The sequence below is a fragment of the Acomys minous genome, assembly GCF_964271855.1.
Source record: "Acomys minous genome assembly, chromosome: 8".
Classification (NCBI taxonomy): Eukaryota; Metazoa; Chordata; class Mammalia; order Rodentia; family Muridae; genus Acomys; species Acomys minous.
The window spans coordinates 102,299,842-102,327,279 of NC_140489.1; the positions used below are offsets into that span (position 1 = coordinate 102,299,842).

The 27,438-nt window shown below is 51.2% G+C and overlaps 2 protein-coding genes across 8 annotated transcripts; one reads left to right on the top strand and one right to left on the bottom strand.

Annotated features, from left to right (window-relative positions):
- Positions 1-474: 474 nt before the first annotated feature.
- CGREF1 (cell growth regulator with EF-hand domain 1) lies at positions 475-14,593 on the top strand. 3 transcript variants are annotated; one of them, XM_084793632.1, is made up of 6 exons: positions 475-607; positions 11,029-11,131; positions 12,679-12,744; positions 12,849-12,919; positions 13,034-13,155; positions 13,751-14,593. In XM_084793632.1, exons 2-6 carry the CDS (start codon positions 11,046-11,048, stop codon positions 14,225-14,227), a joined length of 822 nt encoding a protein of 273 aa, XP_084649758.1. In that variant the 5' UTR covers positions 475-607; positions 11,029-11,045; the 3' UTR covers positions 14,228-14,593. The 3 variants fall into 3 exon arrangements, with proteins under 3 accessions (XP_084649758.1, XP_084649757.1, XP_084649756.1); XM_084793631.1 differs by having other exon boundaries at positions 486-627; XM_084793630.1 differs by lacking the exon at positions 475-607 and adding an exon at positions 671-847.
- Positions 14,594-16,494: 1,901 nt separating this feature from the next.
- On the bottom strand, positions 16,495-27,324 carry KHK (ketohexokinase). 5 transcript variants are annotated; one of them, XM_084791522.1, is made up of 9 exons: positions 26,842-27,324; positions 23,434-23,550; positions 21,509-21,643; positions 21,182-21,316; positions 19,790-19,862; positions 18,651-18,797; positions 17,128-17,216; positions 16,891-17,048; positions 16,495-16,803 (listed from the first exon to the last, which is right to left on the bottom strand). In XM_084791522.1, the coding sequence occupies exons 1-9, from the start codon at positions 26,931-26,933 to the stop codon at positions 16,718-16,720; spliced, it is 1,032 nt and encodes a 343-aa protein (XP_084647648.1). In that variant the 5' UTR covers positions 26,934-27,324; the 3' UTR covers positions 16,495-16,717. The 5 variants fall into 5 exon arrangements, with proteins under 5 accessions (XP_084647648.1, XP_084647650.1, XP_084647649.1 ...); XM_084791524.1 differs by lacking the exon at positions 21,182-21,316; XM_084791523.1 differs by lacking the exon at positions 21,509-21,643 and having other exon boundaries at positions 26,842-27,318.
- Positions 27,325-27,438: the final 114 nt, after the last annotated feature.

Genomic DNA, 27,438 nt, shown 5'->3' on the forward strand with positions numbered 1-27,438 from the left:
GTTTGTTCTGAGACCTTGATGCCTAGAGCCTGTTCACACTCATACAGTCACACTCCTGGATAACGGGCCATGCACTGGCCACACTGCTCTTGGCAGTAAAGGCCACAACCACTCACACTAACGTAAGTCACATTCTATTTAGTCACAAATGAGTTTCTCAGATAAAGGCGGTGGTACCCACAGCATAACATAGTGAAAGATGGTTTTAATGAAAAGCAGCCACACATCTGTCTAGTTGTATCTATGTCTGTCTCTGTCTCACAGCGGCGCCACCTCATGGCTGTATGTCTGTGTCTATCTTATGCATGAGTGCACTTCAGTCGCACCATTTTGTGACACTGCCTTATACACTAACAGGACTCACTTTCTGACTCCATCTCTTGGATATATGCCTCCTATATATGCCTCACCAGCCGGGCGCGCGCACACACACACACACACACACACACACACACACACACACACACACATCCCTCCAGTCTGTCATACACTCAAGCTCTGCCTGTCACCCACACAAGCACAACCCAGACTGCCTCCTTCTGGGTCACAGTGATACATGCTGAGGACTCCATCCATCTTAGCTCAGAGCCACATGGAACAAGGCCAGGTGGAGGCGCTGCGGGACAGGTCTGGGCAAGGCGGGGAGGTGGCCCTCGGGTGTGTGTTGCTGGCTAGGACTCTGCCCAAGCTTGGGCGGCGGCTGCAGCAGGAGGGCGACGTGGACCGGCCACGTGGAGCCGCCCGGGGCGGGGAGGGCCGGCTGCGGGCAGCCTGGCGAGGGCGGCGCGGTGCCTATATAGCAAACACGAACCCAGAGCCCCAATTGCTCACAGCGCCGCTGCAGCAGGTGGGTCGGGCTAGGGCAGGGGCTGGGGCCCTGTGGGCGGTGGGGGCACCCCGCATCATTGGGGTGAGGGTGGAGACCTTCTGCCTGCGGTTAGGATGCAGAGAGTGCAGTCCTCTGCATCTCCTGCGGCTTGGACTCCACTGGGAGGTGGCCTAGCCTAGTACCACTGGGAAAGAGGTCATCTCTGCCAGCAGAAAGAGGGAAAGTGGAAAGCGGCCCCGAGACCCCTGGGGTTGATGGAAGGTCCAAGGGCCCTGGCGGGTGGTGTTGTGATTAGCTGGCCAGGGTTCCACCCTGGAGATGATTGAAGGACACTGTCCATTGGTGGTCGGTCATGGTCTAGCTCAGGTGTCCGCCCCTTTGGCTGCACAGCAGCAGTCTCTTAAGACTCCCCTTCCCTAGACACGGACACTGGCTAAAGCCAGGAAGATGCCTGGATACAGATAACTTCTCCACTTGTTTAAGAATGAAATGGATGCCCTTCATGGTGCAGCTCCTGTCCTGGAAAGAGTCAGGAGAGGCGTTATGGCTACTTGACAGGGATGCTGTCCATGGGATGGGAAGCCATATGAGAGAAGCCCCAAAGACCCCCCTGCCAGATCATGGAACATCCACTGGCCCTCGCTTAACCTATAGTATCTCATTGTACCTTCCCCAAGTCCCTAGGAAGCATCCTCACCTTAAAAATGAAGACCCCCAGGCCTAAGATAGGCTAAGACACCTGCCTGGAGCATGTAACAGGGCAGGGAAGGACCAAAGGTCCAACCTTAAGGCCAAAGTCTCTTCCTGCGAGCTAGGGCAGAGGCTTAAAGAAAGGGAAGGCAGAAGGTCATTGTGGAAATGTGTGTGTGTGTGTGTGTGTGTGTGTGTGTGTGTGTGTGTGTGTGTCTGACTTGAATAACCTCACTGAATTATATCACAACTGTTAACTAGCAGTTATGGTGGCTTTCAAGTGTTTATTTGAGTTGTTATGTTTATTGCATGTTATAATTATAGGAAATGGCTAGGACCGTTTTTATTTTTACAAGCAATTGTTCAGTGACCACTCTATTTCTGTTGCTTACAAAAGCTCTTTTTTTAAAAAAATATTTTATTTAGTTTTTAATATATGTGCATTGGTGTCAAAGTGTCAGATCTTGGAGTTACAGACAGTTGTGAGCTGCCATGTGAGTGCTGGGAATTGAACCCGGATCCTTTGGAAGAGCAGGCAGTGCTCTTAACCACTGAGCCATCTCTCCAGGCCCTTACAAGTGCTTAAAACTGTGTTAGTACGAGCAAGTCATGTTACACCACCATTATTATACCTCAGGTGAAATTTTGGCTAGATTCTCTTAAACAATGGCTGGACACATCAAGAGACCATAAGACTCAAAGTCCCCATGCAGTGGTTTTAATTTTTGAGGTTAGACTGCAACTGAATGCTAAGGTTATCAGGAGGGTCCAGCTTGAAGGTAGAACAGGTTAGGACAAAAACACTAAAAAAAAAAAAAAAAATTTTTAAAGTAAGAAAATCATGTATGCCACTGTTGGAAACAGTGCTTGCTGGTTTGTTTGTTTGTTTTGTTTTGTTTTGTTTTGTTTTTTGGTTTTTCGGGGCAGGGTTTCTCTGTGTAGCCTTGGCTGTCCTGGACTCACTTTGTAGACCAGGCTGGCCTCGAACTCACAGTGATCCACCTGCCTCTGCCTCTCGAGTGCTGGGATTAAAGGCGTGCGCCACCACCGCCCGGCGGAAACAGTGCTTGCTGTAATGGCACACTGGAGGGTGAGACAAGGATGATGTGACACCTGAGCCACAGGTGGGACTCTGGACTATGACAAAAACAGAGCTAATAAAGGTCTCAGAGTTGCTGGGCGGTGTACACAGGCAACTCTAGTACTTGGTCAGGAGTTCAAGGGTATACTCAGCTACATGGTGAATTAGAGGCCAGCCTGGGATATAGGGGACCCTGTGGGATTTTTCAGTAACTAATTAATTGCAGCACGGTCTCACTGTAGCCCTTGATGTCCTGAAACCTGCTTCGTAGGCCAGGCTGGCCTGGAACTCAAGAGACGCACCTGCCTCACCATGCCTGGCCTTTGTTGTGTTTACTTTATATGTGTGGGTGTTTGGCCTGCGTGTACGTCTGTATACCACTTGTACGATATTCCCTCAGAGGAGATGGGGGGGGGAGGGGCGGACAGGACAGAAAAGGACATCAGGTCCTCTAGAACTGAAGTCACTGATGTTTCATAACGACAACCAGAGCCAGGCGTGGAGGTATGTGGCTATGATGCCAGGCAGGCTGCTACAAGAGGGGTTCTGTGGGTTTAAGGCTAGTCTGAGCTAGGCTGAGTTCAAAGCCAGCCTGGGTTGCATAGCAAGCCCTAGTTTCATAAAACCACCCAAACTAAACGTCTTAGTAGCTTCAGACGGTGACCTTGGCTTTAGTCATGGCTGCTGTCTAGGCAGGGCCGAGGAGACCAGCGTTCTTCCGTTCATGCTAGAAGGCTCACAATTGGACATGGTAGGGTCATTCTCTCACCTGACTGGCTGGTGCATAGCAGGGCCCCAAGATCTCTAAAAGGTGGTTTTGGTTTTTGAGACAAAGACACTGCCTGGATTTGGCAGTCTTTTCAGCCACCTTAGTCACCTGGAAGCCAATCGCTAAGTCCAAAGGTATGAGAGAAGGGATTAGACTCCAGGGTTAGTGGGAAGGAAAGTAAAAACAGACTGTAGACATGGACCCGCAAGATGGCTAGTGAAGACCTTTGACCTGAATCTGATCCCAGGACCTATATGGTGAGAGAAGAGAACTGACTCTGGAAAGTTGTTCTCTGACATCCATTTGTGCACTGTGGTACACATGCCCACAGACAGACAGACAGATACACACACACACAGCCACAACAAACAACCCCCCCCCAATAAAAACCCAACCAAAACAAAACTGTAAGCATGCTTTGGGGACCCCCTACATTCAGCCTAATGAGTGACTGGATTAGTGGTTACTTCCTGCTGGGCCCAAAGTGCCACTGCTAGGGTGGGTCTTTGGCACTCTGATAGACTCTTCTAAAAAGCACAGATTCAGTGCAGATAATTCCTAAGTGTTGACAGCTCTGAGGGGTTTAGATTGTGTGAGTCTGCTGCTGGGCCAGGTAATGAATGGGGAGGAGAAAGTGATCTGAAGGGCTCCTGTGTGGGCAGGAATGTGTGACGCCACTGCAGATGTGGCCCTCAGGAAGCATTCTGTCAGCCTGCATTGCAGATGGAGCCCTGAGATAGAGAGAACACGCAGCCAGTGCAAGGCAGAGGCTGCACCGGGACCTGGGCAGACTTCGGTTAGGGTCTTCAGGCCTGACCTTTGGGTTGTGCCTCCTTTACCTTACAGCAATTCTGCATTTCTGTGGGCCTCCCTTCCCTTCTGTCAGCATCTTTAAAAATTTTTTTAAATATATTTATTATTATGTGGACAGTGTTCCGCCTGCATGTGCACCTGTAGGCCAGAAGAGGGCACCAGATCTCATTACAGATGGTTGTGAACCACCTTGTGCTTGCTGGGAATTGAACTCATTAGGAAGAGCATGCAGTGCTCTTAACCAGCGAGCCATCCCTCCTGCCCTCTGTCAGGATCTTACTGCATTGCCTAGGCTGGACTTGAACTCATGACTCTCATCCCTCAGCCTCCAGGGGAGCTGAGATTATAGGTATGTGCCACTGCACTTGGCTTCTGTCCATCCGTTCTTTGTTCAAACACGCGTATCTTTTCCTGACTGTATCATTTTGCAAGCCTTAAGGAGGAAAAGAGGTAGTTTGATCTCATCATACCTTCAGCTGACTGATAAGAGAGAACCTCATAAGTAGGCACTTAGGAAACAGTAAAGAAATGGGCTGGGCATAATGGCGCAACATTTAAGAGTACCTGTTGCTGCTCTTGCAGAGGACCCACAGTTCAGTTCTCAGCATGCACATGAGCAGTTCCCAGCCTGCAGTCACGAGCCTTCGGAGGTCACCGACTCTTTCCCGGTGGTCACATATCAGATATCCTGCATATCAGGTATCTGCATTGCAGTTCATAACAGTAGCAAAATTACAGTTGTGAAGTAGTGATTAAAACACTCATATTCATACACACATACGTCTTTAAAGTTTTTTGGGTTTTGTTTCTTTTTGTTTGTTTGTTTGGTTGGTTGGTTGGTTTTTGGTTTGGTTTGGTTTGGTTTGGTTTTTTGAGACAGGGTTTCTCTGTATAACAACTCTAGCTGTCCGGGAACTCTCTCTGTAGACCAGGCTGGTCTCAAACTCACAGAGATCCTCCTGCCTCTGCCTCCCAAGTGCTGAGATTAAAGGCGTGCGCCACCACTGCCCGACTTAAAGTATTTTATTTTATATATCAATTTTTTTTTTCAAGACAGGGTCTTTCTGTGTTGCCCTGGCAATCCTGGAACTTACTCTGTAGACCAGGCTGGCCTCAAACTCACAGAGATCTGCCCGCCTCTGCCTCTGCCTCCCTGAGTGCTGGGATTACAGGTGTGCACCACCATGCCTGGCTGAGCTGTTCATTTCTTCTTCACCATGGAGTCTCAGGCAGCACCAGGCGTGGCATGTCATCAGAATAGCAATAGGCTCCACTAGTCTTAAGCTGTCTGTTGGGCAGCCAGGTCAGAGACCCAGCAGTGGAGGACAGCAGTTTGTAGTAGAAGCCAAACAGCCTCTGGGGGGGATTTTTTTTTCTTAAATAATCTTTTTCCCAGTGGTGAGAAACTTTCTTTCTCTCTAGATCATACTATGGACATGCCAGGTAGGAAAAACATACTCAGGAGACAGACACAGGTGGATCTCAGTGAATTCAGGGCCAGCCTGATCTACAGAGTGAGTTCCAGGATAGCCAGGTCTATACAGAGAAACCCTGTTTTGCAAAACTACTCCGACCAAACAAAAAAAGCATATCAACCGACCATAGAGTGGTGGACTTTCCTTTTCCCCCATCTGAGAGGGATCATGGGTCAGATCACCCAGTTCTGCTCTCTGCACTGAGGTCCCTACCTGGCTTGAGCCCAGATTGCTTCAGCTGAAGTAATTATTGCAGCTCTCACAGACCTGGCTTCCTCCTTCACCCCAGGACAGTCACGGATGAGCACCTGTGGGTCGTCATCAGGCAAAAGGGTAGCAGGACTGATGGCGGTGGGGTTCTCAAACTGGACTCAAAGGTGGGCCAGGAGTAGAGCCTGATACTGGGCCCCACAGTCCTTAGGCAGCCGCTGTGCCGGTCCTCAGAGGAGCGCCTCAACCATGTATGGGTGCCCTGAGAATAAGAGCTCGAGCCGGAGTTAACCTGTTTGCTTTCTTTCATTAAGCTAGCAGCTGCTGCCACAGCTCTTAGACAGGTGGGGCTGTCTTGTGGACACAGGGTTCAGTTGTTTGGACAAGTATGTCACAGGGTTTGACCCCATGTCTTTTGTTTAGTCTCCGTCCAGATTAGGGCTCAGTGGCCACCAATCTTGCTATTTCCACAACCTCTGGCTTTCAAAGACAGCAACATCCGGTTGCACCTGCCTCTCAAGCCTTAAACTTTCTCTTAGTCTTTGGAGTTGGGATCTGAAGGATGGCAGCAACCCTACAGGCTCCTTTTGCCTCCTCTCAGCTGGTAACCAAGATAGGTAGCCTCTGATGTACAAACTTGGGCTTTCTTAGCTGACATTTTGTAAGCTAAGTTCTGCAACTTGGGCAGCAGTCCCTCGGTGGCCCTTTTATAACCTGTTTTCCCAGGAAACCTCTGGCTGAAGGGCAGGAAGTCTGCATTTAGCATCTTTAAATCTTGGGGCAGCCTGGTCCAGCCATGTTGCCTACCACAACCTCTTTCTGGATCTGTCCACGTGAAAACAAAGATGGGTTGACTCAGCTCCACCAGTGGGAGGCCGAAGAGGACATCTTTCAGGTCCCAGACAGTGGACACCTGTTTCTCTGGAAGAACCAGACTCCTGAGGGTCAGAGGTCATGGGTTTCTTCAGAGACAGGAGAGGTGTGTTCTAGGGTGAGAGCAGGGCTCCGGGACGCCTGTCTCTTTAAGCCAGGCAATATGGACTGCATCCCCGCTATTGTTTCCAGGGTCGTTGGTATTGTTTAATCTGGAAAGAGGTAGCTGAACTGGTTAGTCAAACAATTGTAGGAGCCTGGTATTGGGCCAGTCCTGGGGCGTTGGTTTCTTCTGACACAGGGTGAGACACCCTTTGCTAGATACCTGAAAGTCTGTCTGCCACTCATCATTAGAGAAGGTGATGGTGAGCTGGGTGTGGTGGTGCACGCTGTTAATCCCAGAACTCAGGAGGCAGAGAAGATGGAACCTCTGTGAGTTCTAGGCCAGCCTGGTCTACAAAGTGAGTCCAGGACAGCCAGGGCTGTTACACAGAGAAGGCCTGTCTCAAAAAACAAAACAAAACAACAAAAAAGGTGCAGAGAAGCTGGACATGGTGGTGCATGCTTTTAATCCCAGCACTTCGGAGGCAGAGGCAATCGGATTTTTGCAAGTTCGAGACCAGCCTGGTCTACAAAGAGAGTATGGGACAGCCGAGGCAGTAGTGCCAAGCTGGTAATCACACCTTCACCTTTACTATATGGGCTTTTAGAGGACAATACGGATCCAAACTACCACACCACTGTGTCTTTTTTCTTATCCAGCCCAGGGTCTACTACATGCCCTGGCTTCCTCCTCCTGACTGCTCAAGCGTCTTGTACCCCTTCTTTTCATATTAGAGATGGGACCCTGCCTAGCCCATCCTTATTCCAGGCACTTTGCATCTAAGAGCTTTTTAAAAAAAATATATTCTTATTTTTTATTTTTATATTTTATATTTTTAAATATATTCTTATTTTATGTGCATTGGTGTTTTGCCTGCATGAGTGTCTGTGTGAGGGTGTGGGGTCATGACGTTCCACACCGGAGTGAGCTGCCATGTGAGTGTTGGGATTTGAATCCAGGCCTTTTGGAAGAGCAGTACTCTTAACCACTAAGCCATCTCTCCAGATGCCAAAGAGAGCTTCTAAGATTGCCATCTACTTCCCTAGCCCCCTGCCCCCTGCCACCCAGGTCTCAAGGGCAGGGTGTCCTCTCTAATCTTCCTCTCTAACCCTCTAGAAAGGAAATAAGGTGCCAATTTGCAGAGTTTGGATTTCTGTTGCCATTTATTACCTTCCATTTCCAGTTGAGGCATCCAGGTGACCTCCAAACTCTGCCGTCCCTTGATTCCTTGAACCTCCACAATTGTAGAAATTTAGACTTTTGAAATTCTCAAATCTGCCTACCTTTTTCCTCTTAAATATTATAAGTTTTTGGCTCAGCAGTTAAGAACTCTGCTTTTCCAGAGGACCCAGACTCAATTTGTAGCACCCACAATGCTGGTTCACAGTCACAGTGGATCTGATGCCTTCTTCTGGCTTCTGCAGGACACATGTGGTACACAGGCACACATGCAGACAAAACATCTATATGCAAAAAATAAATAAAAAATTTCAGTGTAACATCTGATAAGTTTAGATGTTTTATCTTTGTTGTTGTTGTTGCTGTTGTTGTTTTGTTAATGGTGATTGTTTTATAGGACAGAGTCTCTCTCACTTTGTAGCCTTGGCTGGCCTGGAGTTGGAGTTCCAGCTAGCTGTGAGCTGCCTGACAAGGACAGCTCTGAAAGGGCGACAACCACTCTTAACCACTGAGGCATCTCCCCAGCCTGCTCTGTTCACTTGCACTGAGCATAGCTGTTTGGCATTTCAGCTCGATGTATGGACTCTCCTCTTAGCCCATGCGTATTAGGCGAGGCCATGCTTTACTTCTGGTCTCCTCTGCGGCTCGTAGCCCTTGGACGGATGGCTCTGGTCCACGTGCCTTGGCTTTGGCAGACAGACTCCCCTGATGAGGAGTCAGACTCACCATCCCCCACTGCTGCTCCCGCTGTGCTTAGGTAAACTGAGAATGTCTTGTAACTCAGTGGTCCTGGAAGACTACTTCCTGCTTAGTGTCAGCTTTGTAGTTACTTCCCTTGGGACATTTGCGACCACACTCTTGGGTGTGGCAGTATGGCTCATTCTGGCACTAGGTTGTCTCCCTCTGAAGGTTTGATGGATGGAGAACTCAGTTCTAGATGCCTACTTTAAGCGGCCACGAGACCCTGTCGTCTCTTCTCAGTACAGCTAGAACCCAAGGCTCTACGGTACCAGCTGATGCTACAAATACCTTTCAGGCTGTGGTGGCTTCTGCATCCCTTTGGCCACTGGGGCTCATGGAGGTCAACCAGCTACATGTTCTCAGTGTAGCTGTCAGGACCAACCGCATGCGTAGACAAATGAAACCAGCAGGGAGGCTGCGGGGTGGGGAGCGGGGAGATGGCCTAGTTGGTAAAACACAAGCACTCACGGAGACAGCCAGGCTCAGCGCTGGGAGAAAGGTGCCTGCTGGGGACCTGAGTTTAGACCTCCCCAGAATTCACGCAAAAAGCCAGGTGCAGCCCTGTGGGGCGTAGAAACAGGTGGATCCTTGAAGCTGACTGGGCAGCCAGGTTAGCTGAACTGATGCACTTGAAGTTCAGCGAGAGATCCTGCCTCAGAAAGTAAAGGTAGTTTGGTAGCTAGAGGCACTTACAATGCAAGCCTGGGACCCCAAGTTTAATCCCTGGAACCAATGAAAGCACAGATTCTTCAAAGTTGACCTCTGACCTCCACATGCACACTGCCACATCGCTCACAATAATAATATCTTTTTAAAATTAATTAAATTTTCTTGTGATCAACAACAGTGATCAAAAAAAGATACTTGATGTCGACTTCTGACCCTCACATGCATGTGCACCTCTGTACTAACACACACACACACACACACACACACTCACACACACACACACACACAGAGCTGTGTGACTTGGAATCTCAGTGCTTGCGGGGTAGAGACAGGAAGATTCCTGGGGCTTGCAAGATGGCCAGTTTACCGAAATTGGTGAGCTTCAGATTCTTTGAGAGGCTTGTCTCAAAAAGTTAAGGTGGGACAGTGACTGAGGAAGACCCCAGGGTTGACCCCAGCCTCCACATGCGTGGACACACACACACACACACACACACATAGTGGAAAAATGAACACAGGTTCTATGTTCATGATGACTTCATCTTTTTCTGGACTTTGGCTTTTTGCTCAAAAAGGCAACCATTTTGCTCATCTTCCTGTGAGCCAGGTGCTTACCAGCTCTCCCTGTGAACTTTTAGGAAAGTTTAGTGATCGACAAAGTCTTAGGTTCTGTGGGTGGGAAGTCTGAGGCTTTGCTTGGACCATCAAACATCTGTTTATTTCTCTGCACACAGATAGTTTGGCGGAAGGCAGAGGATGTCTCAGTTTTGGTGGGCTTCTGTCTCCTTGGAAACTCACATTATATGTACATATCCCTGGGACGAACCAGGAAGCTTTACACTTTGTGTTTTCTTTTTTTGTTTTGTTTTTTGAGATAGGGTTTCTCTGTGTAGCCTTGGCTATCCTGGACTCCCTTTGTAGACCAGGCTGGGGCCTGGAACTCATAGCGATCCACCTGCCTCTGTCTCCTGAGAGCTGGGATTAAAGGTATGCGCCACCACACCCAGCACACGCTTTGTGTTTTCAAGTGGTTCATTTTACATTTGACCATTTCCATTTCCAAGTCTGCATAACGTAGAGACAGACAGGCTGGTCTTGAACTCCTAGTCCTCCTGCCTCAGACTCCTGAGTGCAGGGACTATAGGACATGTAGCACCACACCTGGCCTCAGTAACTGTCTCATGAATGCAAACTCAGTCCATCTCCCTCTTTGTCTCTTTATATACACACTGGTGTTCAGTGAGTCCCAGCATTCTGATTTATCCTTTTGCCTTCTGTAAATAAAGTGGCCTGCCCTAGAGTAGACATACTTAAGCAGTGCCAGTGAGCCATCACAGCCAGCGCTGCCTCCCACACTGCCTCCCACCAGAGCAGGATTTCTATATTTTCTTATATGCAGGACTTATCTCAAGCAAAGTTCCATGGAAGGCTGCCTATGAGCATGCATAGTCCTCTCTGACAGAGCAGGCATCCTTTCTCCTGTTCTGCATGTTCCCACATGCAAGGAGGGAAGTCATTTCTGTCTGAATCCAACTGACCTCCGCCCCGAACACTGTGGCAGACACCTCTCCCCTGACTTCCTGATTCTGTTCCTAGCTCCAGTCTCCAAAAGGATGTTCCGGAGGCTGATGCAAGTGTTGATGCTGCCGCTATTGCTGCTCCCTTTGGGTCAAGCAGCTCCCAAGGATGGAGCTGCAAGGTAAGAGGATTAAGAGGGCAGGACTGGGGTAGGGAGAATTCTGGAAAGATGTCAGGACTCTAGGGAGCCAGGAGCTTGCAGCAATGTGGCCTCCTTCATTTCTGTGTTCAGGACCCCAACTTCCTGCCTTCTGATTATCAGAATGCCACAAGGAGGGACTTAGTGCGTGTTTGAAGACCGCTTTGCAGCCAAGAGTTGAGCTCGACACTGGTATGAAGCATCAGCAGGAAGGTAGAAGCTGGGAGCAGGGACTGTCATCTTAGAATCAGGAATAACAAAGAAATAGGGACCATCTTCCCGTCTCTGACTTACTAGAACTACTTTCCTGCGGCCAGTACTGCAGCAGGATCATGGGGATGAGGGAGAGTGATGCCGGGGCAGCCTTAGAGCTGGCAACGGTGACTGAAGTGTCTGCAGCACCTCCTGTCAGTTCTGCCACTCTAGGCGGCTGTGGGCAAACAGTAGCCACATGCAGAAGTAGGAAGACGTTTTGAGGCCTTAGGCAGACTTAAAGTCTGGACTGCCATCGATACCCTCTGCTTGAAAAAGGATGAGGTGGCGTGGTGGCGCACGTCTTTAACCCCAGAACTTAGGAGGCAGAGGCAGGCGGATCGAGGCCAGCCTGGTCTACAGAGTGAGTCTAGGACAGCCAAGGCTACACAGAGAGACCCTGTCTCAAAAGAAAGAAAGAAAGAAAGAAAGAAAGGAAAGAAAGAGAAAGAAAGAGAGAAAGAAAAAAGGAAGAGATGATGATGTGTCACGCAGCAGCGTGGGTCTGTAGGGACCTGGGCATTACCACCAGCCTTAGCCTGAGGCCTGCTCTTCAATCCTACCATTGAAGAGGGAAGACCACAGGAAGCCATTATGTCTTGATGCTCACTGGATCACGGTCATGGGCCTTTAGTGTGTGTGTCTGCCATGGTGGCCTCAACCTCACTAGGCATTTTCTTTTTTAAGATTGTATTTATTTATTACTACGTGTACAGTGCCCTGCCTGCATGTACACCTGCAGGCCAGGAGAGGACATCAGATCACATGACAGATGGTTGTGAGCCACGATGTGGTTGCTGGGAATTGAGCTCAGGACCTCTGGAAGAGCAGTCAGTGCGTGCTCTCAACCTCTGAGCCATCTCTCCAGCCCTTCTTTTTTTCTTTTTAATTCTGTATTTATTTACATGCCTATGTCTGTGTGTACATGCGTATGGGGGTACCTGCAGGATCTAGAGGAAGGGGTTAGGTTCCCCTGAGGTGGAAGTTATAGATAAGTGAGCCACCTCATACGGACGTTTAGAATTGAACTCGGGTTCCAACGAGCAGCAAGTGCTCTTAACACCGAGACATCTCACCAGTCCCTTCTTTGGGTTTTCTAAAGTTAACCTAGGCACCCGAGCTGTGAAAACAGTGTTAGGAAGTTAGGTTCTGTTTCCAATGACACCCAAGAGCTTTTCCCATACAGCCTTTGCTGGGGATTTGGAGCGACAACTCCCTTGGAGAAATCTGCCGAGTGGCTGCTAAGCTATGGGCTGATGTTTCTCTCTCTGTTCTAGGCCGGACCCTGATGTGCAACAGGCGCTCATGGCCAACCCCTTCCAGCCAGGCCCTGAGCAGCTACAGTGAGTGAGCGGGGTGGGGGTGGGGGGCTTTTGGTAAGTACTAACTGGTCAGGTCTTGGGTCACAGGCAGGACTCCCCTGGCTGACGTGCCATGTTTTCCACAGACGCCTGCAGAATTACCTCAAGGGACTAGAGAAGATGGCTGAGGATCCGGAGCACATGGACCGGGAGCAAGGTGAGGGGCTGGTGCTGGGCACCGGGGCTGGGCGCCTCCTGGGAACGGAACTGGGGCTGTTTGCTGGCCGCCCTGTGGGTTCCTGCCGTCTCTGACCCAGATTCTCCTTCCTAGTCCTGCTCTACCTCTTTGCTCTACATGACTACGACCAGAACGGACAGCTGGATGGGCTGGAACTCTTGTCCATGCTGACAGCAGCTCTGGCCCCTGAAGCCGCACATTTTCCCATCAACCCAGTAAGCGCTGCTGGGAGCTTTGAGAACCGTGCTTTGGTCCCGCCCCTCTCTCCCTCCTTTTCTTCCTTCCTTTCTTTTTCTTTTTTCTTTTGTTTGTTTGTTTGTTTGTTTGTTTGAGACACAGTTTCTCTGTAGACCAGGCTGGCCTTGAATTCATGGAGGCCCACTTTTCACTGCTTCCCAGAGTGCTGGGAATACAGGTGTGAGCCACCGAGCCTGGTGCTTTGATGCTTTCCATCATGTTTTTCTCCTCTCTCTCTCTCTCTCTCTCTCTCTCTCTCTCTCTCTCTCTCTCTCCTTCTCTCTCTCTCCCTCCCTCGATTCATATATTATGTATACAGTGCTCTGCCGGCATGTATACCTGCATGCTAGAAGAGGGCACCAGATCTCATTATAGATGGTTGTGAGCCACCATGTGGTTGCGGGAACTGAACTCAGGACCTCAGGAGGAGCCACTAGAGCTCTTAACCTCTGAGCTATAATTTTTTATAAGACTCCCCAGAAAAAAGGAAGCTCAGATCCTATGGGGACAGAGCTGAGGCTGCTGGGGAGGGGGCTGGGCTCCTGAACGTATCTATGGTAACTGTTTCCACAGGTGATCCTGGTAGTAGACATGGTGCTTGCAACCCAGGACCTGGATGGAGATGGGCTCATGACCCCTGCTGAGCTCATCAACTTCCCAGGCGAGGCCCCCAAGCACACAGGGTCCCCTCCCCCAGCTCTTCAGGAGCCACAGCCTGCTGGAAGGCTTTTGGCCAACAGTCCATTGCAAGCAGAAACCCAGCAATCCCTGGGGACCAAAGAAGAAACCAGGGGCCAGGTAGAAGCCAAAGGAGAGTCCCTGGAGCCCGTACAGGAGGCTGGGCATCAGCTAGGGGCTGAAGGGGAGGCTAGGGGACAGGCAGAGGCTGAAGGAGATGTCCCCGGCCCCAGAGAGGATGGCGAGCCACAGGCAGAGAGCAAGGACGATGAAGGGCAAGCCAAAGAGCTGCCGGTGGAAACATTAGAGACCATTAACACTCCAAATGAGGTCGAGGCTCATAGTATTCAGCTGGAGAACGACGAGATATAAACTAGACGACTCCGTCTCATTTCCCTCAGAATCTCAGTGCGAAACCGAAACATGGAGGGCCGGGCGAATACGTTGGGCTTCGAGCCACCGCTGACATGGTGGTGCAAGGCTGTAATCCCAGAACTTAGGAGGCTATAGCAGAAAGATTGAGAGCTCCAGGCTAGCCTAGGCTATATAGCACGTCTGAAGGCTGCCTGGGAACTTTATAAGAGCCTGTCTTGATGAGAGAATAAAAGCACTCCCACGTCTCCTTTCTGGCCTCGTAGGAAGCAGGGCATTCTCTGCTGTGCAGGGAGACCCTAAGCTGAGAAAGCAGCTGTCAGGCCCCACACGACCAATAAAGAACAGAACGACTTTGTCTCCATAGTCCTGTGTCCTTGTCCGGGTCCTTCCCCTTGGACCACAGGGGCTTGGGGGCGGGGGGGGGGGGGGGAGGGGAGGGGGGGAGGTGGAGAGAAAACTCAGTGGTGGCGCTCGCCTTTAATCCCAGCAGAGAGAAAGAGGCAGCCTGGTCTAAAGTGAGTTCCAGAACAGCCAGGGCCACACAGAGAAGCCCTGTCTTGAAAAACCAAACCAAGAAAGGAAACTTAGTCTGCCATGGGACCACAAACATTCTGGAGCCCCCCCTCCCCCAGCCTCCTTGACTCAGCGTTCAGACCTGTGCTCCCTGTAGCTCAAGGCAGACAGATGGCCCCCCCCACCACGCCCCTGTGTCATTCCCCACTCCTAGTAACAGCATTAATAACCATGTTCTCTTTCTTCTCTTCCTCCTCCTTCTCCTAGAACCAGGCTGACATTTTTTTTTGGGGGGGGGAGGGGTTCGAGACAGGGTTTCTCCATGTAGCCCTAGTTGTCCCGGAACTCACTCTGTAGACCAGGCTGGCCTTGAGCTCAAAGAGCCGCCTGCCGCCCGCTGCCCCCCCCCCCCCCCCCCGCCTCCCAAGTGCTGGGATTAAAGGCCTGTGCCACCACCACCCAGCACCAGGATGACATTTTAATATAATATTTTACCTGGGCTTTATCCTCACAATAATTCTATGACCAGATCAAAAAAATCAACTCCATCTGGCAGACGGGAGGCTGAAGATGAAGGAGTTAAGCAATGCTCCCCAAGGGGGCAAACACCTAATTAAATAACTTATTTTAACTCACATCTGCGTGACAAGGAAGCTCATGCTTTTGTCCCATTGTCCCACCTCCATCAGAACCTGATCCTGACATGTCACAGGCGTATTTGGCTGATACTTGTACATCATTGGAGGATTGTACAACATTGCTCTCTGTCAGGTTACATTGTAGCTGAGGCACCAACCTGACTAAAAGTAGGCTCCGAGGACTTTTAGGTTCCCGGGAAACCCATGGGAAAAAAGTAGTTTTGGACAAAGACCCACGGACCCAGAAAGCAGGCTCCCTGACCACCATGGCCACCACATAATCCACACCGATTAGGGCCTGGACAACTTTATTCTCTTGCTGTGTTCTAGAGGGGACAGGGCTGTCCTTCCTGGCTGGGATGAGACTCCCAAAGACGGCTGATGCCAGCTGCTTCAATAATGCAGCCTCTCTGGGCTGGTGGGTGGGGCTAACTTAAGGGGGGGGGCTGGGGGAGGGTAGGAGTGGGGGGGTGGGAAGAACTGTAGGGCCAAAGCCTCAGGAATCTTCAACCAGAGCAGTGTGAACACCAAGAGAGACAGATGAGCCGGGCCTGTGGTCCCAACGCAGGGAGCTGAAACAGGAGGACTTCAAGTTCATGACTGTTTTAGTTTCTATTGCTGTGACAAAACACCATAACCAAAAAGCAACCTGGGGAGGAAAGGGCTTGTTTGGCTTACACTTCTACATCACTGGAGGAAGCCAGGACAGGAACTCAAGCAGGGCAGGGACCTGGAGGCAGGAGCTGATGCAGAGGCCATGGAGGGGTGCTGCTTACTGGCTTGCTCCACATGGCTTGCTCAGCCTGCTTTCTTAGAGGACCCAGGACCACCAGCCGAGAGATGGCCCCACCCACCATGGACTGGGGCCCTCCCCATTGATCACTATTGAGAAAGTGCCTTACAGCTGGAACTTATGGAGGCATTTCTCAACTGAGGCTCCTTCCTCTTATGATGACTCTCACTTGTGTCAAGTGGACACACAAAAACAGCCAGTACAGTGACCAACCTGGACTGCACAACCAGACCCTATCTCAAACTGAAAAAAACAAAAACAAAAACAAAAACAAACAAACAAAAAAAAAACAATGAACAAAAACCACTCAGACAGAAAAGGCTGGCTCAGGGGAAGATTTATTTGCTCCGAGTTTCTGCAGAGTGGAGATGGAGGTATACAGAAATACGGACACAGGCACAGTCCTTTCCACAGACTACACCTGCCCAGGGAATAGGGCAGCCGGGTGCCAGGCTGGGTGACATGGAGAAGGCGATGGCAGGCAATTGGTGTCAGCCTTTGAGGAGTTGAGCTGGTGCCTCTCACCACCCACTCACACACCTCTCACACAATGCCATCAAAGCCCTGCAAGCCACATTTCTTGCCAGCTACCTGGCATCCAAATCTCAGGGCCTCCTGCACGCTGTTTCCTGGAGAAGAGACAATTAGCAGGGTCAGCCCGGTGTTCAGGACAGGGACAGGCCCGACCCTGCCCCATGCCATGCTGATGGGCTCACCCTTCGAGAGGCTGAAGATGACAGAGGCATTGAAGGTGTCTCCAGCTCCTAGAGTGTCTACGACTCGGGGCGGTGGGAAGGCATCCGAGTGCAGCAGCTGGCCATCAGGGCCCAGGGCATCGGCGCCCTCCTCAGCCCAGGCACAGACAAGAGTTGCCCTGTAAGGACCACTCAGATCAGTGTTAGTCTACTTCATCCCCCAGACCCCTCAGGCCCCTTCTTGGCCTCCCCACTCACCCTTTCTTCACGCGACTGTATAACCCCCTCAGGGCCTCTGCTGCTGACTGGAACCCCAGGTGCTTGGCCACATCTTTGCTGACAAACACCTGTGGGCAGTGAAAGAGAGACTGGCAGCCACCTCTAACGAGTCACTCGCTACCAACAGCCTGGTGCTACCTCCGGGTTCTAGCACAACTCCTCCAACGCAGTCGCATAAACCCCCTCAGCATGGCATCTTGCTGTCCCCAAGGAACACATTTTATGTTTGCTTAAGCTGTGACAAAATACAGCCTTGTGAATTGTGACCCTGCAGACCCGGTGTTTTTAGTCTAGGATGAGGGAATTCAAAACTGAGAAAGAGCCGGCAGTGGTGGCGCCCACCTTTAATCCCCAGCACTTGGGATTAAAGGTGTGCGCAGGTGGATCTCTGTGAGTTTGAGGCCAGCTTGGTTTACACGATGAGTCCAGGACAGCCAAGGCTAAACAGAGAAACCATGTCTAGAAAAAACGAAACAAAACAAACAACAAGAAAGAGCCTGGAGTGTCATCTTGGGGTGAAATCAAACCAGGTTGAGTTTTGTTTCTCGTCTGCTCCCCATAAAGCCAAGCCCTTCAGAGTGAGTTTATTCATCTGCAAAATAAGGCTCTCTTCACAGTGGTTTCAAGTTAGAGTCCCTAGAGTAGTTTCTGGGGGAGTGGGGCTCAGCCTGTCATGTTTTTCCAATTGGGCACCAAGGCCAACAAATCGCATTTGGACAGTGTCCAACTAGCCTTAGCAGTGTTACCAGGATCATAGCCTAAATTCCCTTTACACACAGCCCTGTTTACATTCTCCTTGTACGAGTCTCCCCACTCTCCTGTCATTGCTACTGCCTCTCACAATCTGCCACCTAAGTGGGAAATAAAAAACAAACTGCTGGGGGGTGGTTTTGTACACTGTGTGTTCAGAGGCTGATTTCTGTGCCCAGAGATCTGGCTGCAGTCTCCTGTCTCAATATTGTGTAAAAGTCTTTCTCCATCATCTCCGATTGGTTAATAAAGAGCTGATCAGCCAATAGCTGGGCAGGAGAGGGGAGTTGAGGAGGCCCTTCTGATCCCAGTTAGGGGGTCCCAGGTGGAGCAGAGAGAAAGAAAGTCACCATGAAAGAGTCGACCTTAGGACAAAGATGGAGCAGGAGCAGCCAGGGTTGGGGAGTAGCCAGGTCAGCGTGGCTGGGCTAGGACCATACTTTAATCTGACAGGTAACCTCAGAGAATGGATTCGTTCCCTTCTTCATTTTGGAGAGGGCAAGGCTGAGGAGGGCAAACAAGGAAATGCCCACAGCTGTCTGAGCTCTGTCCATCCTCGTTCCTATGTACTTAACCTGAAAAGGAAACTTCTACTTCTGGGCCCACCTCTGGCTACCACAGTTCAGGAGCTGTGACCCTCGGGGAGCCGCCAAGCTGCTACCCAGAGCCTGGTGGGCAGAGCTTGGGTCCTCTCTCCTTTTCCTAAGAACCCAGTTAGCTAGAGATAGAGAGAGAAGCTGCAGGGCACTTACCACCTCGCCATGGCTAAACAGCTGGAAGAGCTCCTCCCGGGGCTTCTCTATCTCCACTGACACCCGGACCTTCTGCGGCAGAGGCTGGGAGGCGTTGTACTGTTCTATCCGCTGCAGCATCTTCACCTGTTCTGACGCGTTCCGGCCCTGGGGGCAGGACAGGGCAGCTCAGAGCCCAGCTGATAAAGAGTTCATGATTTCCTCCCTGATGGAACTCTGCCTCAGGAGGGAGATGGGTTGGAGGAAGACTGCATAATTCTAGGATTGTCATGGACCTTGGAGACTTTATCGGCCAAATATTTCATTTGGCCAATGAGAGTGAAGAATGAAAGATGCCGGACCTACATGCCTGCGGCCACAGCGCTGGACCTACATGCCTGTGGCCACAGCGCTTGTGGAGGGGGCTTAAAAAGGAAGGCTGTGAATTCTGGGCTACACAGAGAGACCCTAGAAAGGCAGCGGGCAGAAAAAGAAGCACGAAAGCAAAGGCTGGGCATGATGGTGCATGCCTTTAATCCCAGCACTTGGGAGACTAAGTCAGTCAGATCTCCGTGAGTTCAAGGACAGCCTGGTCTACATAGTCAGACCCTGTCAAAAAACAAAACAAAACAAACAAACCAAAAAACAGAGAGAGAGAGAGAGAGAGAGAGAGAGAGAGAGAGAGAGAACAAAGAAGGGAGGGAGGGAAGAGGTGAGCAGGGAAAAGAAGAGGGAGGTGAAGAGGAGATGAAAACAGACTTGAATAAGCAACACTAAGACGAGGATTGGAACCCTGGGCTTCTAAGTCCCAGCTGGATCCCAAAACTTCTCCCGTGGAAAGAAAGTTCTAATTCCCTTCAGGCCCTCTCCTTCCTGTTTCCCCAGAAGCAAAAGAAGTCAGCAGAGGCAGATTCCATGAAAAAGGTAGCCTTAACACATAAAAGGGGGTCTTCTGCCCACTGCTGTCTGTGCCTAAATGCTGCTGTGTCTCCCCCATCTTTCTGGGCCTCAGTTTCCTCATGGGAAAATGTACGGAAGGGTGGAGACGGATGACGGAGGGCTATTCATCATCCCTATCACACCGCATGGCTCTGAGGACTCACACAAGAGGCTGACCGTGCAGGCCAACCCCCTAGAAACACAGGTAGGGAAGGCCTTGCCTCAATGTGAATCCACTTGAACTGAGTCAGATCGACCTTCTCAAAGTCCTTAGCAGACACATCTGGCAGATTCCTACATCACAAGATGGGAAGAAAAAAAGGAAGTCAGCCACGGCCAGGATCTCTGACGGCTGGAGACCCCTCTGCCTACTAGCGACACCAGCAGCATGGCAGGAAACTGGGAAGCGCAGGGTTCTGAGCCCAAGGGTGAGGTGCCATTTTTGAGTTGGGGGGTGGGTGGGTGACATTATAAGGATTAATACAAGTGCCACAAGTGACAGGAGGCTAGCTCCATGTTCCTTGGAAACCACATGCCCCAGAATGTGCTAACAGGGAAAGAGACTACACTTCCTACAAGGACCTTCGCTGGGAGCACACAGCTCCCAGCATGCAATGGTCTAGCGAACTACAAAATCCAAGGCTGCCCTGAATGGTGTCTTTAATCACATTCTCTTAGTTTGGGAGCTTGCCAGTGACAGAACATCCTGTCCTGAGTTGGGCTCCCCACTTTATCCCTAAGGTCAATGCTGGCATTCTGAAGAAGAGTTTATGTTTGGCTCGGCTAGGTGTGGAACCCAGAAAAGCGGTGGCTTCAACACTCCTTGGCTGCATAGCATATGTCCTCTCTGTAGTGCTGTGGAGCCTTCCGTCCACTTCACTGGTGGCGTGGGCCTTTCTGGGGCTGCTTTCCCATCGCCACACAAGGCTAAAAGTCCTTAGTCTCTTGGGCCTTTTGTAGTTGGAGATCTGTATGTGAATATGCCTGGACCCAGGCCAGAGGGCAGTAAACATTTGTCCTTAGGGCCTCCTCTCCCTGCCTGAGAGTACCATGTGTACGTCCTTGATCAGAGTTGCTGCCAATTCTCACTTGCTTAACAGGTCGTTGACAAAGATAGTCTCATCTGGAAGTCACTTCTAGTATGTGAATAATGCCCGCTCACTTCTGAGATAAGCAGTCCCCTTTGGAGGGGACCAAACCTCAGCTCCTTGATGCCATGCTGCAGGCTCGAAACCCTGGGATGGACCCTAGAATTCTCAGTGGGTCCCTCAGCCCACCAAGGCTTTCTACGGGTTGTCTCCCGTTTCCACACACCCGGACCCAAGCCGCCAATTGACTAATTATGAAACAATCATGTCATCAATTACAGTTTTTACAGGCCAGCCTGCCCACCCTTGAATGGTCAAGGGCAAATTACCAAGCAGGCCAGGGCCGACCCCTTCCCACCTCACTTCTCCCCTAATTGAAAAACAATTCAAAAATTACCAAGCAGTTTGGCATGGGGACAATTTCTGGTGTAGAGGAGCCATGGATGGAGAGCAGTTGGTTTGCCCAGTGGTGAGAAAGAGCACTGATTGGTGGGTTGTGGTGAGGCAAGGCCAAGGGGCCCTTACGTGTCATAGAGTATAATAGTACGGGAGCCGTTGGAGTTGTTGACGATGCAGCAAGAGCAAGGAGTATCTCCCTGGCTCTGCCAGGCCACTTGAGACACATCCACACCCCTCCGCCTGAAGTCAGCCACCAGGAAGCTTTGAGGGAGGGAACCCGAGCCAGGGGGAAAGCAAGGAGACACAGGTTAGGGCTACACATAGCCTAGGCCTCCCCCAGGAGTGGGAAGGGTACACTGGAGCTCATGGGCCTCTGAGAGAAGAGGGGTCCTGTCCTCAGAGTGTAGTGACCGCAGCAGCAGCAGCTGACAGAGCACAGACCGGCTTACAAACCTGTAGGCGTGCAGGATGGTGCGGCTCCCGCTGGCCTCATTGATGATGACAGTAGAAGTAGGGATGGAGCCCTCAGTCTGGAGGACCAAATAGCGTAGGTCCACAGAATGCCGGCGGAGGTCATCTAGGACAAAGCTGCCGGGGTGGAGTAACCCAGAAGAGCAGTCTGGCAAGAGTTTGGGGGGACTAGAACAGATATAGGGCCACCAGGGACCCTGAAAAGGCAGCGGGGGTGAGCAGAGGGAAGTCAAAGGGAACTAGCAATCTCAGTCTTGTCACAGGAGGTGGCAGAGCCTGGACATCAGAGAAGTAGGAGCGAACAGAATGTTCCAGGTCTGTCTCAGTCCAGTTCATACTGGAAAGCTTTGCCCTAACCCTTAAAGCTAGACACAGGTAGAATTAAGGCTTGAGCCTGAATCCTTTTGAACTAAATGTGTGTAGGTACTATGGCCTGGTTCGTGCAAGACCCAGGCAGAATTAATGATTAATCACCAAGGTGATACTCTGCACCCCTCCCAGCTGCCCTCTGGGTGTTTGTCCTCGTGGTCCGATGCTTTCTGGGGGTGTCTCTTCCAATCCTGCCACGTCTCTCATCTTACATTTCCTCCTGTCTGACCAGTCAGGAAGTGGTGTTGCTTAGGGGACCTGTTTGTCACCATCTTCTAAGAGCTGGGCTAACCCCTACGGGCAACGACTTGGTGCAGTTGTGGGAGGTCACTAAATATGGGGCTGATTCCCGTATGATTTCACATCATGCCCTCTAGGGTCATCCACTTCAAGATCAGGCCAGTGGGACAGCAAGGAAGCTGGTCCCACCTCCTGCTGGGAAACTGCCCAGCAACCCAGCCTTCCTGGGGTTTCTCACCATAAGCAAACCTCTCTTTCTGTAAGCAGCACCTAAGACGGGCAGAGTTGTAGGCACCCACACAGTGCATCATCCCTTGACTGGACAACTCAAAGGCCCCTTGATAGTACCCCCACCCCCAAAGCATTAGAAATATTGTTTGCTTTGCTAACTGACTTTCTGCACCCATGGTGCTTGGGATATGAAATGTTTGCTGAATGCAGAAAGAAAAGTCTGAAGGGCTCACCCATCAATGTGATTGCTCTCTACAGGAAACTCGGCCATCCTAAGGAAGGACCAGGGCCTTGCTTCCACCTAGGCAGGAAGTACTGTCCCATCTCCAGGACAAGTTCTCTCGCTCTGTTAGTTCTGTTCCAGTTCACCAAGACAGGGAATTTGGCTGGTAAGAGCCCCCTCAAACTAGGGTTCAAAGGGCTGTGTTTTACAGTCCAGCAACCTGGCAGTCTGCAGCGTGCCCACAGTGGGCAAAGTGTGGGCCACACCTCCTGATAAGTGTGTGCTGAGTTGACAGTGCCAGGAGTCAAAGGGCTCTTGTGTCCTTGCAGAAGTTGACACGGAGAAGGCTCGTGGGTCACTTGTGGACTGCAGCCTCCAGAGCCAATGGGTTTGTGACCCAGGGTTAACATGTGACCTCAGGATGTCCCGAGGAGTGTACTCTTAATGCTTACAGTGAAGACAGTGAGCAGTTACCCTAATCCTCAACTGTGGGCCTTCATCCATGGATCCTGGACGCCCTGAGGTGGGGAAGGGGACGGCATGTCCCTAACTGCTTTACCTCAAACATAGCCAGGATAAGAGACGTGGGAAGGGCAAAGGCAGAGTCTACAGGAAGCAAAGGAGGAGAGGGTGGGCAGCCTCTGCAGCAGCTGTAGAAATGGAACCCTTACAGGAGCGACATTAGCAACTGAACAGCAGACAGGCCGCCCCAGAAGGATTGGGGAGTCTGGGACTCTCCTGTGGGTCACCACCCACCAACCATCCTGCCCACCCAGGGCTCAGACAGCTCTGCTCTCCCTGCAGGCAAGCAGCCCTCTGCCAGGTACTCCCCTCCTAAACTTACTCGGCAACATGGCCAGGGGCCAAGGAGCCCATGAAGGCACAGCGGGCTCCAAGCAAGGAAAGGACAGTGCAGGAGTTGGACGCGTTGCCTCCACGTTGCCATCTCTGGGACAAGCACCTGTAAAGCACATAGCAAGTCCCTGCAGCCTCAGCAGGCTGGTCCCCTATGTAGAGGTCCACAGGATGCAAGAGCTTCACCTCATTTCCTAAATGGAGGCTGCGTCCTGGGAAGGAACTGGGATGAGGGTGGGGGTAGGAGGGTGGGGGGTGGGGGTCTGTTCTCACATCCTGGGCTGCGTTCAAGCACACAGCTGCATCCACCAGTTTTTAGGGAGCCAGGAACCCACCTGCTGGGGCCATCTCAGTTCGAGGGCTCTAAGTCTGGGTCACCTGGTCCTCAGTCGCAGTGGGTTTTCACAGTGAAACCCTTCAAAGCTGCGCTGAAGCGTCAAACTGTGGAGAGGAGCTCAGCTCAAGGGCCTGTTTCTGGAATGCTCTCCTCCGCATGAACTCCGGGAGACAGGGGCCATTTATCAGGTCATCTCTGTCTACGAACCCCAAGTTCTGAGACTCCCTGGGTGAGATGGGGCTGAGGTGACAGGAAGGACTGGGTCCTATTGGTCTGGCTCTTCTGGGAGACTCAGCAGAGTCCAGAAAGAGGGATGCTAAATAGAAACACAGGCCCAGTGCATAGAGGAAGGGACACCCTGAGGGCAGGAAACTGACGAACGCGGGAAGGGGCTCCCACAGAGGAGCCTCCGGAAGTAGCCACCTTCCAAATGGGAGCTACCCATCAGCAGGAAGATAAAGGGTCTTCCTTCTCACGACTTTCACTGAGCTCAAGAGAAGGGGGTCTTCAGTCTAGCAGAATGTGGTACTGCATGCGTTCTGGTTCAAATGCAGTCTCTGGAGAACTTGGAGCCTGAAATAAGCATGTTTTCCTGGTATAAGAGAAAGCCTAGGGCTAGAGAGATGGCTCCATGGTTGAGAGCCATCTTGTTCTTCCAGGGGACCAAGCACCCACATGGTGGCTCACAACCACTCCTACGTAACTCCAGTTCAGGGCATCCAAAGTCCTCTTCTCACCTCTGTAGGCGCCAGGTACACACGCGGTGCAAATACACACGCAGGCAGAGAAAACACTCGTACATAAAGTAAGTAAATCTGAAATAGGGGGCTGGAGATGTGGCTTGGCAGTTAAGAGCACTGGCTGTTCTCCCGGAGGACCCGGCTTCAATTCCCGGCACCCACATGGCCGCTCACAATTGTCTGTAACTACAGTTCCAGGGGATCTGACATCTTCACACAGACATGCATGCAGGCAAAACACCAATGCACATGAAATAAAAATAAATCATGTAAAAGAAGGGAGGAGGAAAAAAGGTAGGGGGAGGGCTGGAGAGATGACTCAGCAGTTAGGAGCACTTGTGGCTCTTGCGAAAGACCCAGGTTCGACTCCCAGACCCCATGTTGTGGCTCACAACCATTTGTAAACTCTAGTTCCAGGGAATCCAGTAACCTCTTCTGACCTCCGCAGGCTCCAGGACTGCATGTGATGCACACACTCACACATATGAAATAATAAAAAAATCAATCGTTTAAAAGAGAAAGAGAGACAGGGCCTGGAGTGCTAGCTCAGTGGTTAAGAGCAGTGGCCGCTCTTCCAGAGGACCCAGGTTCGATTCCCAGCAACCACATGGCAGCTCACAACTGTCTGTAATTACTCCTGCAGGGGATCCAACCCTCTCACGGAGACATACATGCAGTCAAAACACCAATGCACATAAAAATAAAATTAATAAATTAAAAAAAAACACACACACCCAGAGACAGAGAGGGAGCCTGCTTAACATCCCCCCAAGAGTATCAGGCTGTAGTGGTGGCTCCACCTTGGTAAGCAGATTGGGTCTACACAGCTAAATACCCTGTTCTCCTTCGCCACTGTCCTTGTGCCCCCTGGCAAGGGCTTTAACCTCTGGCAAACAGAGCAACCCAAAGCAAAGGGTAAACTCCATGAGACAGGCAGCAACAGAGACAGGCCCAGGAAGGCAGCGGAGAGCTAGGGCTGCACACTGAACTTGGAGATTGGAGACCGGAGCGGGAACCCTGGCACTCCCCAAGTATGTGGATTGATAAACACACTTGTCTCCTCCAAATCTTCTGCTTCTTCGTCTAAGGAAAGGACCTGAACGGTGCTTTCACAGTTCCCAGGGAGCCTGGGACAGTACTCCCTGGATCCAAAGCCCAGTGAGTAACCCAGCCTCCACCTCTTGTAACTTCCTTCCATCCAGTTCTTTGCTGTGACAATATCCAAGATACAATCTTCACTGCCCAGGGCACGAGACCAGCAGAAAGCCAGTGCTGTGCTCCACAGCAGTGCCTGCGACAGCACAATGGAGTGGCCCTTATCAAGAGTGAAGATAAGGCCCATCAAAGGACACTTCGGCTTCTACCAGACAACGGAGAATGTTCTGAGAACATCCTCTAAGACTTTTACCTCTCTTTGTAATGGGACTCCCGGTAGACCCCATTAATCACTTAGCTCCAGGGAAAAGCTTGCTGTGGCTCAAGACCCAAATTTCTCCCTATCTAACCCAATGAGGCTTCAGTTTTGCTTACACTGCCAGCCGGCCCTTGAGCTGGGCAAGGCTCAGACGCCAGCTGTTAAACGTTTGTGAGTGATTTAATTGCGCATGCCACTCACTGTTAGCTACCTCGATGTTTTATTTTAGCAGTAGGCAGTAAATTAGAAGCACATAGGCAGCCGGGAGTGGCAGCGCATGCCGGTAATCCCTGTACTCAAAAGGCAGAGGCAGGTGGATCTTTGTGAGTTCGAGGCCAGCCTGGTCTACAAAGTGAGTCCAATAAAGCTAAGGCTACACAGAGAAAGCCTGTCTCAAAAACCAATATATATATGCATTGGAGTTGAGGGTAGAGAAACTGAAAAAAAAGTATATCTGGCATCTTTCAGGTGTGTGTCCTTGGGAGGGAAAAATCATTTCAAGCCCACTCTCTAAATCGAGGATTCTGAGGGTCGACACAGTCCTAGGATTGAAATGGAGACCAACTAACAATAGTACTACCCAAAGCCTAGGTCTTGATCCAGGTGAAGTGTTTGTCGCACTCTTGTTAATTCCGGAAGAATTTAGGACAGCTTAGGATAGCAAGACCCCCGTCAAAACAAAACAACAAAAACCCATGAGTCTATCCCCCCCCCCCCGCAACTTCTGGGTCCTATTTTTAAAGGCCTCCAGTCTCTTGTCTTCACGCGGAGAGCCCCTACGCTTCGCGGGCAGAGAACACCAGCACTCTAAGGCTGGACACATGCCTCATTGCATGGGGAGCGGGACAGGCACAAAGACAGGGCGACACTGGCTCTGGAGTCTCTGAGGGGCCTGGGCGCCCCTACCTGCGATCTGTGTCCTCCTCTGGGTATTTGTCCACCACATTGATGATGTCCAGCACCACCAGCCCCACGCACAGGATCTGCTTTTCTTCCATGAGTCGGCTTCCCCAAGCTTCCTACCCGCAAGCGGAGGGGACTCCTGCTGGGCTCTGCCTCAAATCTACTGGAGGAAAGGGTTCCAATTTCCCAGGGGTTACCCTGACTCCTCCTCCACGTGCGGAGCTCCTCCTGCAGCTGCAAGGGGTTAACTGGTCCGGCCAATGGCAGAATCTCTCACTTTTCCACCTCAGTTGTCAGACTGAGCCGTGCCGGGCAACCCCACTAACGCAGAGCGAAAGCGCACTGGTAATGCATCGCCTTTCCAGTCCCTCTGCGCTTGCTCCTCTGCAGATCCTCGACCACCCCGACTAACTCGGTCTAGCAACAGAAACCCCGCCTGTGTAGGCGGAGAACCGAAGCACTCGCTCCCTTCTCCACCCAGCTGCCGTGGCCCAAACCTTCCCGGTGGAGGCTCCGCCTTCGCCAGATTAGCGGGCGTCACGTGATGGGGAACGCTGCCAGCCTGCGAGATGGTTCTGGCCCAGCGCCCCCTGGCGGCCA

Excerpts from the sequence above, each read along its gene's own strand:
- CGREF1 (XM_084793632.1), top strand. The coding sequence starts at position 11,046 with ATGTTCCGGAGGCTGATGCAAGTGTTGATGCTGCCGCTATTGCTGCTC. Across the intron at positions 12,745-12,848 it reads CCAGGCCCTGAGCAGCTACA|ACGCCTGCAGAATTACCTCA; the intron begins GTGAGTGAGCGG and ends TGTTTTCCACAG. Across the intron at positions 13,156-13,750 it reads CACATTTTCCCATCAACCCA|GTGATCCTGGTAGTAGACAT; the intron begins GTAAGCGCTGCT and ends CTGTTTCCACAG.
- KHK (XM_084791522.1), bottom strand. The coding sequence starts at position 26,933 with ATGGAAGAAAAGCAGATCCTGTGCGTGGGGCTGGTGGTGCTGGACATC. Across the intron at positions 23,551-26,841 it reads GAGGAGGACACAGATCGCAG|GTGCTTGTCCCAGAGATGGC; the intron begins GTAGGGGCGCCC and ends TGTGCTTTACAG. Across the intron at positions 17,217-18,650 it reads TGTTTAGCCATGGCGAGGTG|GTGTTTGTCAGCAAAGATGT; the intron begins GTAAGTGCCCTG and ends CACTGCCCACAG.